At 34.4% G+C, this 11572-nt stretch overlaps 1 protein-coding gene across 4 annotated transcripts; it reads left to right on the top strand.

Moving 5' to 3' along the window:
* The first annotated feature begins 2676 nt into the window (after positions 1-2676).
* Positions 2677-11343, top strand: dtx3 (deltex E3 ubiquitin ligase 3). Of its 4 annotated transcripts, none has more exons than XM_073823583.1 (5): positions 2677-3050; positions 3291-3338; positions 5110-5912; positions 6039-6256; positions 9332-11343. In XM_073823583.1, exons 2-5 carry the CDS (start codon positions 3326-3328, stop codon positions 9405-9407), a joined length of 1110 nt encoding a protein of 369 aa, XP_073679684.1. In that variant the 5' UTR covers positions 2677-3050; positions 3291-3325; the 3' UTR covers positions 9408-11343. The 4 variants fall into 4 exon arrangements, with proteins under 4 accessions (XP_073679684.1, XP_073679683.1, XP_073679682.1 ...); XM_073823582.1 differs by having other exon boundaries at positions 2677-3097; XM_073823581.1 differs by lacking the exon at positions 3291-3338.
* The last annotated feature ends 229 nt before the right edge of the window (positions 11344-11572 follow it).

The following is an 11572-nucleotide window of genomic DNA, read 5'->3' as shown; positions in this document are numbered from 1 at the left end:
AGCCATATAAAAAGAGAGTTGCGACACTCCCATAGGCTTCCATAGGAACTGAGGAATGCGGAAGTAAAGCGTGTCATGGACCAATAGCTCCTCCATTGAAGCCCATTCATTTCAGCGCTTCTCAAGCACAGTCGCAAGTATATTGAAGAAATTACTGCATTTCTTTACATTTTAACGCATCAGTTGACCTCTCGAAAAACTGGCCAATAGTGGTATTTTATGAAGCGTGTTATAGTTAATGTTTATCGTTAAAAAATAAACAGTTAAACTGTAAATGCAGCTGGATAACGTGAGAAACACCGTAATAGCGACCATAACCAGATACTAGTTGTCATATTTTTATGTTTTTAATCTTTCTGCAATCTTTCTCTCACTGTAGGAGGTTGAATGAGTTTCAGTAAAGACTGCATTCAAGAAACACGATAAAAATGTATGCTGAATGCAATTCGTTGCCTTGTGTTTTTTTAAACATTATTTTCATCTTTTCTATTATGTTAAATGCCATTTTTGCTTGCCTTTTATAATATTCACTTATGTTGTATATTTGAATATCATAAAACAAGAGTAAATTACTTTTTTTTATTTAACATTAAATCGTTAAATCGAAACATACTGTATAAAAAAAGAGTGTTTGATCATGTCCAAATACACATGCAGATGTATTTAACCTTAAATATTACACTAACTGTAATCTAAATACTATATTAGAAAATGTTGTCTTTTAAATGGTCAGGATCATTATTGCACATATTAAGAACAAAAAAATCTCCTCAAAATATTTACTAAATAGAACTTAACTATATATATTACAGTTATTTAATTGAATAAAAGTTACACTTAAGGTGTTTGGTCACATTTGAGTGCCAAAGAGTATGAGAACATATTAATTATGTCTCTTTATCACTCCCCAGAATAAAATGCGATTGTAAAGCGTATTCAGAGAAGTTATCAATACACAATCATTGCACATTATGTGTTAATAATTACTCGAAATTGCTGCAAATATAGTAAAACTGCTGTCTATCCTATTTAACTCCATTCAAACACATTGACAGCGCGGAGCTGTTTGGAACTATTGAGAGCTCCATGAACCACGTGACCGTGCGGCGGCGAGATCAAAGCGTGTCGCAACTCTCTTTTTATATGGCTCTGGTCAGCTGATGCAAGACCATAAATCATACGTATTTATAATAATGTGATATGTAGCAACATTTTTTTTATTATCTTTTCTTTTCGTTACTTTTCTTTTATCTAGAGTCAGAACTAAAATGTATGGTCAAGATTCTCAACAATTACAATACAGGCAAAGCGTAGTACTGAAAATAAATAAGGAAAACGCGAATAAATAAACGAATAATTGAAGACAAAAGGAAAAAAATAAATAGAAGTAATTCTAATAAAGTGATAATTGCAAATGTATCTATCTATCTACTTTATGATGATGATTTACATACAATATTGCAAAAGCAAACAAAGCAACAGTGTCAGCAAAGTAAATAAATAAATAAATAGCAGCAATGTTAATTTAATTTTGTTAATTCAATTTAATAATCTATCTATCTATCTATCTATCTATCTATCTATCTATCTATCTATCTATCTATCTATCTATCTATCTATCTATCTATCTATCTATCTATCTATCTATCTATCTATCTATCATTTTTTAAAAAGTGTATATTTTAGGTGAGTGACTATTTCCTCAGATTAAAAAAAAACTTTCCAAAAAGTATTCTTGTAAATAAATGTATTTTTAAGAACAGCATAATTATATAAAGAAAATAATTCGAATTATATTTTATATATAGCTAAATATATTTATTTATATTTATATAATTATTAATATTGTTAAAAAGTAAATATAAACAACTTTTACTTTAAAAAATCTATCTATCTATCTATCTATCTATCTATCTATCTATCTATCTGAGTGACTATTTCCTCATATTTTTATTATTTTAAATAACCATTTAGCTTTTTATACCTTCAAAATAGTTTTATGTATTCTTTAGACCAGCATAATAATTATATAAAGAAAATAATGATAATTATATTTTATATATATAGCTAAATATATTTATATAATTATTCATATTGTTAGAAAATTAATATAAATGATTTTTACTATTTTTTTACTATCTATCTATCTATATTTTTTCAAGAAAGTCTACATTTTAGATGACTATTTCCTATTTTTCCTATTTTTATTTTAAATAACCATTTAGTTTTTTTTTACTTTTTAAAGAGTTTCATGTAATCTTAAGAACAGCATAATAATTATACAAAGACAACTATATAAGAAGAACTATATATTAGACATACCTACATATATAACAATAATAATCATATATATTTATAAAAATAGTCAAATCATGATTTGCATACAAAGCATCAATACTCAAACAAGTGTCATTAAACTAAATAAATACAAATAATTCAATAATAATACTAATAATATCACATAACAAAAGCAATAATAATGTTAATAAAGTGATAACTGCAAAGTATTATTAATATAAAATATCTATCAGTCCCGTTAATATATACAGAAAGGGTTAACAATAAAAACGTAAAGGTCAGACAGTAAAGTAACAAGACGATTGATGGTGTGGTCTTAAAGAGCGCCACACAGTGGCCACATCCCATAATGTCTAATCCGGCTCAGCCAACGGACTAGAGAGTGACGAACTTCCTGCCTACATTATCTTGTATTCAGGGGATTTTCAATGTAATTACTAAGAGGGAAGTACGCGATTACGAAATATGACATAGAGAGTTAGTGTCGCGAACGAGCTAAAGGCTAAACAGTTTCGTCGTGACAGTCAACGATGCTCTTTGTATGCATGTTGTCTTCCTGTGGCCAAGGACGGGGAATTGGAAAACCACAAAGAGACTGAGCTGGTGTGTTGATCGAGCGAAGTGTCATCCGAACTTGAATAGGATATCCCAAGCATTAATTCGCCAGGATTGTCATAGTTTAACGGCACGTTCAATGCAGCGGTCGTCTGTTGACTTCTTCGTCGAGTGGAAGCAGGCATTCTCCAGTTGCAGTAGGTTCCCTTTACATTCATCTCTTCCGGCAAAGTCACTACAGAAGGTGAATTCATCTATTACATGAACACAATAGGCTTTATCCCAATGTGTTTTTACATTATTGTCATTATTATTTAGGAAATGCTTAGGTTAAGGCAACTGCCATCCTTTTTCTTCTTCATCTGTCAGGTTGCTGGACAAGCCGCAAAATAAACAATGTCTTGATCTAACTTGTATATTTATTTTCTCTAAAACAGGGAAATAGGCCTGTTACTGCAATTAACGAGAATTTATGGGATCACAAGGTAATTTAGTTTCAATAATGTAACCACTGCAAGCATCAAGTGACATTCATGAGCAGGAGCAGGTAGAGCAACACAGAACGGTCCTTTGTTTATACAGTGAACACATTTCAGAGCAGCTGATGTGATTCTGCACAGCTGCCTGTTGGTGTTCAATGAGCAATACTCAGCACAGCCTATTCATGCAAGAAACTTCATTGTCTAGAATATTCCACCCTTCTGCTGCACAGCCACAAATCGATAGGACTGTAAAAGGGTAAATGATATTATGATGATTAAACCTAGTAATGTAATCCTTTTTATAAGAGATTAAGCACAAGGAGCTTGTAAGATCTGGCTGAGATGAATTTGCATGCTACCCTGCAGCTCTTGTCAGGTGTGAAGTATTGTGAATTTATGCAGGGTTGACTCATTACACGTATATTATTCATCATATGTTTCTCCTGACAAGAAAAGGGTGAACTGATAACAAGCGCAAGCTAATATTTAACTTCAAAAATTGTAAAAAGGGTAAAAGGTGGATTATTACTGTAATTAGTTAGTTGATATGAAATCAATACGTCACATCAGTATTCTGTAGTGTGACATGCTATTTGTCATGTAAAACTAGTTTAATTCGCATTTTAAATTATATTTTGTATTATTACCCTGTTCTTAAGACCTTACATTGATGGAATTATTGAATAAATGGAAATAAAACAAATAGACAGATACGACAAACATTTTACTTTTAAAATAAAAAAGTAGTTTTTTTAACTATATTTATAATTATATATGATTATTTTTTTATTATACTTCTCATAATTTTCGTTGTAGAATTACGTTGTTCTTAAGACTACATAAAGCTATTAAAAACAGCTAAATGGTTATTTAAAATTAAAAAAAATCTAAGGAAATAGACACTCTAAAAATATACACTTTTTTATATAAATAATAGATAGATTTTTTTTAAACAAAAGATGTTTGTATTTTTATACTATATTTGTAATTATATATGATTGATGTTCTTAAGATTACATAAAACTATTTTTTGAAAGCTGATATAATGATATATTTAGCTATAATATATAATTATCATAATTGTCTTTGTATAATTATAAAGCTGTTCTTAAGAATAAATAAAACTATTTTAAAAGTTAAATTTTTTTATGGTTATTTAAAATAAAGAAAATCTGTACAAAGAGTCACCTTTTCTTTAAAATGCTAGATAAATAGATATTTAATTTTTAAGTTAAAGTTGTTTATATTTTTTTACAATATTTATAATATATATGATTATTATTTTAATGATATATTTAGCTATATATAATATAGATAATTCTTCTTCTGAATTATATTCTTCATATAATTATGTTGTTTTTAAGATTACATAAAACTATTTAAAACATTTTTTAAAAATTTAATTAAATAAAAAGGAAAAGGAAATTATACACTTTTCTTTTAGATAGATAGAGTCAAAATAGAAAATTATTCAGACACCAAATATCACTTTTTTTTAATATTTTTTTGCTAGTGGGTGCAGGACACTATAGTTCATTTATGTAAGCGAGGGAAAAAATATTAAAATAAAATAAACTGGGACATATTATACCCCCAAAATTCTTCATGCAGTTGACTTTGTTCTGACAGTTTAACTCTGAGTTCTTGTCATACTTTATTACCATTTTCTAAACTATAGCGAATAGCTGTGATAATGTGCAAAATGTTGAAGGTGTCTGAATACATTTTAGTGGCTTCATGTTGACTCTTGCAAACCGATCTCTTTTCCTCACAGTTTCATCTGATGAGATGAGCGTGCGAGCGGGGCAGGGCAGTGACGAGGTGCTAGTGTCGCAGGCGGTGTGGGATTACCTTGCAGCCGCTGGACGTCCCTGGTTGGTCGACTTCGAGGACAAGCAGGGACTGAGCGCAGACATCATCCGGCGTGGGGAGCGTGGCGGCTGCTGTGCCGTGCGGCTCTCCCCGGTGGAAGGCAGCAGCAGGGCCAGATCTGGCATGATGGAGGGGCCGGTTTCTCCTGTTACACGAAAAGCTTTCATAGACCTATGCCGCTGTGCCCGGAAAGAGATGACTAAACAAGAAGCGGCTCCTAAAAGAAAACGTTCTCTGTTACCATGCGTGACGGCAATGGAACCCGACGGGGAAGGGAGCTTGTTACCTCCGCCTCCCCCTCAACCACGACGCTCACAGAGGCAACAGCAGAAATACAGGAAAAATGCAGATATGGACACCTGTGTGGTTTTACCCATGCAACATGAGCCTGCAGCAAGGACCGGCGCCGAATTAACCATCACTCATGAAGAAGAGAGCACCGTTTGCTCTATCTGCATGGGTGAAATAGTGGAAAAGACAACTCTAGACAAGTGCGGCCACTCGTTCTGTCGGTCCTGCTTAGAACAGGCTTTTCAAGTCAAAAAGGCTTGTCCTGTGTGCAGGCTGGTGTATGGACAACTTATCGGGAACCAACCGGCCAATGGGACCATGATGGTTGAAAGAGACCCGGACCTGGAATTGCCTGGACATGAAGGTTGCGGCTGCATATGCATTATTTACAGTTTCCCTCCTGGTTTGCAAGCGGTAAGTACTGCTTACAGGCAGATTATAACAGCAACGTGTTTTGCATTAAGATAACCACAGAACAGATTTCATTAATTCCACACGGAAACTGTAATCAGACACAGTTATGTTTTAAAATTCTTTCAGCAAGAGCATCCAAACCCTGGAGTGAGGTATCCAGGCACAGACCGGGTAGCATACCTGCCAGACAGCCCTGAGGGAAACCGTGTCCTACGCATGCTGCGGCGTGCCTTCGAGCAGCGCCTCATCTTCACCATAGGCACCTCCATGACCACCGGCATGCATAATGTCATTACCTGGAATGATATCCACCACAAGACCTCCATATGGGGTGGCCCACGATGGTATGCAGTTTAGTTGCTTGCTAAATTATATCTGGGGAATCAGTGATACCACAGGAATGTTTTCTTTGGAGTTGCTTTTTGACTTGAACATAAAACTGAGAGTCAAAATTTGGAGTCTAAGTTATCCCATTACATTTTTAAAATTACATTGTGTTTAATTGATCAAAAATAGAGTAAAAACAGTAATATTGTGAAATATTATTACAATCATGGTGGCCAAAATGATTAAAACGCTAGTATTTTCACCAGCTAAAAATGGTTTTAAGTAAGTTATTTCTATCTTTTGCTGTATTGTGTCAGTAGGAAATATCAGTTTGCATTTCCAAACAATTATTTTGCCATTAATTTTTGCCAGTGCTCCACACAGATCTCATCATCATCCAGTCCATTTGGAAGAAACAGAACAAACTGAGACAGACTAAATCCAGAAGAACTGTGGCAACGTTTCTAAGATGCTTCAAGAAACCTACCTGCAAAGCTACAGTACTGTTAAAAGCGTTAGGCACTTGTGTAAAAATGCTGTAAAATGTCATAAATGTCACGTCATAAATAGATTTTCTTTATCAATTAACTTCTATTAACTAAATTAAATCAGCATTTGGTGTGACCATCCTTTGCATTTAAAGCAGCTTTTACCCTAGGTGCACTTGCACCTAGTTTTTCAGGTAGCTTTGCAGGTAGGTTTCTTGAAGCCTCTTGGAGACGTTGCCACAGTTCTTCTGGATTTAGTCTGTCTCAGTTTGTTCTGTTTCTTTATGTCATTCCAGACAGACTGGATGTTGATGAGATCAGATCTCTGTGTGGAGCACTGGTTGTTGTGCAAACAAAAATCTCACTGGATTATTACAATTGTGACCCGAGACCACAAAACCAGTCATGAGGGTCAATTTTTTGAAATTGACATTCATGATGTATGATTGTCAATTTAAGTAAATTGACCCTTATGACTGGTTTTGTGGTCCAGGGTCACAATTAATGGCAAAATGAATATTTAGAAACGTAAACTGATATTTCCTACTGTCACACTACAGCAAAAGCTTTTCAGATAGTGAAAATACTAGTGTTCTAACAATTTTGGCCACCACTGTATATTCTAACATGTAATTTATTACTGCGAAAGAAAATATGTCACATGATCCTCCAGAAATCATTCTAATATGCTGTTTTGCTGCTCAAGAAATTAAAATGATTGTCTTGTTTAACATTTTTGTGGAATCTATTGAAATTATTGCTGAATAAAAAGTTAAAAAGAACAGCATTTATATGAAATAGAAATCTCTTGAAAAAAGAATGTCTTTATGGTCACTTTTGATCAATTTAAAGGGATAGAGGGGAAATTCTCATCCTCATGTCGCTCCAAACCCGTGAGACCTCCGTTCATCTTCAGAACACAAATTAAGATTTTTTTTTTATATATAAATCCAAGAGCTTTCTGACCCTGCATAGACAGCATGGGACATCAGTGGTTTAACCTTAATTTTATAATTAAAATTAAGAAAATACTTACGTATTTGTACATAAAGAAAATAAAAATAACTTTATTTAACAGTTTCTTTTCTTCTTTTAATCTCTCGTAGTTCATTCTCCATATATTCTGTTTTAAAGTAAGGCTGGGCATAAAAATTCCTCCTCTCTGGCGAAATCTTCAGACACGTTTACAAAGACTGTTTTATGTACAGTCGTGGCCAAAAGTTTTGAGAATGACACAAATATTAGTTTTCACAAAGTTTGCTGCTAAACTGCTTTTAGATCTTTGTTTCAGTTGTTTCTGTGAAGTCCTGAAATATAATTACAAGCACTTCATACGTTTCAAAGGCTTTTATCGACAATTACATAACATTTATGCAAAGAGTCAGTATTTGCAGTGTTGGCCCTTCTTTTTCAGGACCTCTGCAATTCGACTGGGCATGCTCTCAATCAACTTCTGGGCCAAATCCTGACTGATAGCAACCCATTCTTTCATAATCACTTCTTGGAGTTTGTCAGAATTAGTGGGTTTTTGTTTGTCCACCCGCCTCTTGAGGATTGACCACAAGTTCTCAATTGGATTAAGATCTGGGGAGTTTCCAGGCCATGGACCCAAAATTTCAACGTTTTGGTCCCCGAGCCACTTAGTTATCACTTTTGCCTTATGGCAAGGTGCTCCATCGTGCTGGAAAATGCATTGTTCTTCACCAAACTGTTGTTGGATTGTTGGAAGAAGTTGCTGTTGGAGGGTGTTTTGGTACCAATTCTTTATTCATGGCTGTGTTTTTGGGCAAAATTGTGAGTGAGCCCACTCTCTTGGATGAGAAGCAACCCCACACATGAATGGTCTCAGGATGCTTTACTGTTGGCATGACACAGGACTGATGGTAGCGCTCACCTTTTCTTCTCCGGACAAGCCTTTTTCCAGATGTCCCAAACAATCGCAAAGAGGCTTCATCGGAGAATATGACTTTGCCCCAGTCCTCAGCAGTCCATTCGCCATACTTTTTGCAGAAGATTAATCTGTCCCTGATGTTTTTTTTTTTTTTTTTTTTGGAGAGAAGTGGCTTCTTTGCTGCCCTTCTTGACACCAGGCCATCTTCCAAAAGTCTTGGCCTCACTGTGCGTGCAGATGCGCTCACACCTGCCTGCTGCCATTCCTGAGCAAGCTCTGCACTGGTGGCACTCCGATCCCGCAGCTGAATCCTCTTTAGGAGACGATCCTGGCGCTTGGTGAAGCGCAACAAGGTGAAGCGCAAACAAATTCTACGTCAGAACAGCAGCTCCATGTGTCGTGGTACTCTTGTGACTAACACTGAAGAGAAGAAATGATTTTTAAAGTTTTATTTTTGTGTTCTTTGTGTACAAAAAGTATTCTTGTAGCTTCATAAAATTAAAGTTGAACTACTGATGTCACATGGACTATTTTAACAATGTCCTTACTACTTTTTCTGAGCCTCGAACACATTGTAGTGTCAGAATACTCTCGGATTTCATCAGAAATATCTTAATTTGTGTTCTGAAGATGAACAAAGATCTTCCAGGTTTGGAAAGACATGAGGGTGAGCAATTAATGACAGAATTTAACGTAATATTGCTTTTTTTCAGCTTTGGTTATCCAGATCCTACATACCTTGTGCGGGTGACAGAGGAACTGCGGGAGAAAGGAATAACAGCTGATTGATTTATGTCAAGCACTTGAGAAGTTTCAAAAGGATGGCAAACGTGTGCGCTTGACCACAGTCTCTTCACAAACACACTGTGCGGAAGCCACAGTCATCTGCTGCAGCATTGATTTGGTCAGGACGCTGTTTCAACAAGGTTTCATTTCAGTCTTTATGTTTAGCTTCGTTCTTTAGTTTACCTGAGTGAAGGCAGCGTGTTTCACATACACTATTTTCTTTGGTACAAACCTGGGGTGCACTTTACTGAGACAGATTGTTCAATATACTCAGCTGAGTTTAAGAGACCCACTGGACTGCTAAAATGTGAATGTCACGAAGGTGTACACGACTCCTCATCTAGAGTACTTCCTCTTCCCTCTTTCAGGTTAGAATCTCTAGGCTGCCGGCCTTCCTCTTATAACTCAGTTTCTTCCATCCACACTTTCAGCTGATGGTAACATCTGGATGAAAAAGAGAAATGAGGGACAAATGGCATAGCACAGTTAAATGGGTACAGCTGGGACAATCCCACACAACCTTTTTTTTTTTCTCGTAATCAGCACTAAGAGGCACTTTGCAATGGAGGTAATCTTTTTATTATGAGAATTTAAAGTGGATTCTGCCTGATCTTCCAGAGTGCAGGATCTAGAGAGGTTATTTGTGGGCCTTTCTAATTATAAGGTCCTAGTAAAAGAGATGCAAGTTTAGAACATTCGTAACATCCGTTTGTGTTTCATTTCAATATTTTTTGCTTATGTTTGTTAGGTTCAGTTTTCCCTAGTTTGTATTTTTAGGCTGTTTACGGATTTTTGAGTTCATCCGTTTTGGATGTTTAAGTCTGTCACGTATATATATAAAATGATGTCAAAACGAAAGGGCGTTTAAACCACTTAAACCAAACTAAAACATAATAGTTCAACTTTGCTGTAACCATTGTGTTTATGCCTCAGACTTGGAGCAAAGCCTAGCACTCAGTTTATTTTGAAGAATCAGCAAATTTGCTGAAGTAGAAAATAATTCTGTAACACAGTGAGTGACTCTCACAAAAATACATCCAGGTCACATTTAACCCTGAAATCAAAAGAAACAAATATTATATTTTGCATTTACATTATTTGAGCACCATTAAGATTTTTTTTAAATATATCATTATTTTCTGATCAACACATTGCTACAGTAAAACAGTAATGCACTTTTATTTTTTAGCACAAAGTTTAATTTTATTTTAAATAGCTAAAATTGAATTTTTAAATTGCATTTATAATAATTAACACCATGCAAAACACACAATCTTTTGATTCCAATGTGAGATGTGATCCAGGTTTTGTGAGAGTCATCCAAATATCTTAAAAATATACTAGACTGCTGTTGAAGCAGATTTATCAAATTTGTTTTGTATTTCTCTCATTGAAATGTTATTGTGCCTTCTGCTAAAGGTCACAGCCTGTTTTAGCTAATGGTACTCATTACTTGTTTGTATTGGTTCAAATGTGTTCTGATAAATATGAAGCATTAACCTTTTAGCGGTCTTTCGGCTTTAAGCGAAATGCATCATAATTTAGAAAGGTCTTGAATTGTTTTGCAAACCAAAACATTTACTTTGTGTTAAGGTTTTTTTGTGTTGTTAGAGGTTGCTTATGTTTTACAGTATCACTAAACAGAAGACAGTGTCAGATTTGAGTTTTGTTTTGATACCATATTCTCTTACTCTCACCTTTGTGTTATGAAGGACCAATTCAGTCAGGATTTGTAGGACTTAAGTGTTACTGTCATGCAAAACTCTATGCACTTCAAAATCAGATTTATAAAATAGACCTCTTCAGATGACTGATTGTTCAAATTAAATAATTTGCCTTTGTAGTTGTGTTGATTTGTATTACATGATTGAATTGTATGCTACAATTAAAATGTGCTTTACATTTTCATACTTGAATAAAAGGATTCTGTTCTGTTAAACTATGCTGTTTTTTATCAGGTTTATGTGTAAATGGCTGATATATTAAGCTGTCGGTTTTTCTCAGAATGAGATACACTACCAGTCAAAAGTTTTTGAACAGTAAGATTTTTAATGTTTTTTTTAAAGAATTCTCTTCTGCTCTGATCTGAAATACAGCAAAAGGAGTTCTATTGTGAAATATTTGTACCATTTAAAATAACTGCTTTCTATTTGAATATATTTTAAAAT

This window comes from Garra rufa, chromosome 18 (assembly GCF_049309525.1).
Source record: "Garra rufa chromosome 18, GarRuf1.0, whole genome shotgun sequence".
NCBI classification, from domain to species: domain Eukaryota; kingdom Metazoa; phylum Chordata; class Actinopteri; order Cypriniformes; family Cyprinidae; genus Garra; species Garra rufa.
The sequence above is the reverse complement of the archived record's forward strand: the minus strand, read 5'-3'. Positions and strand labels throughout refer to the sequence as shown.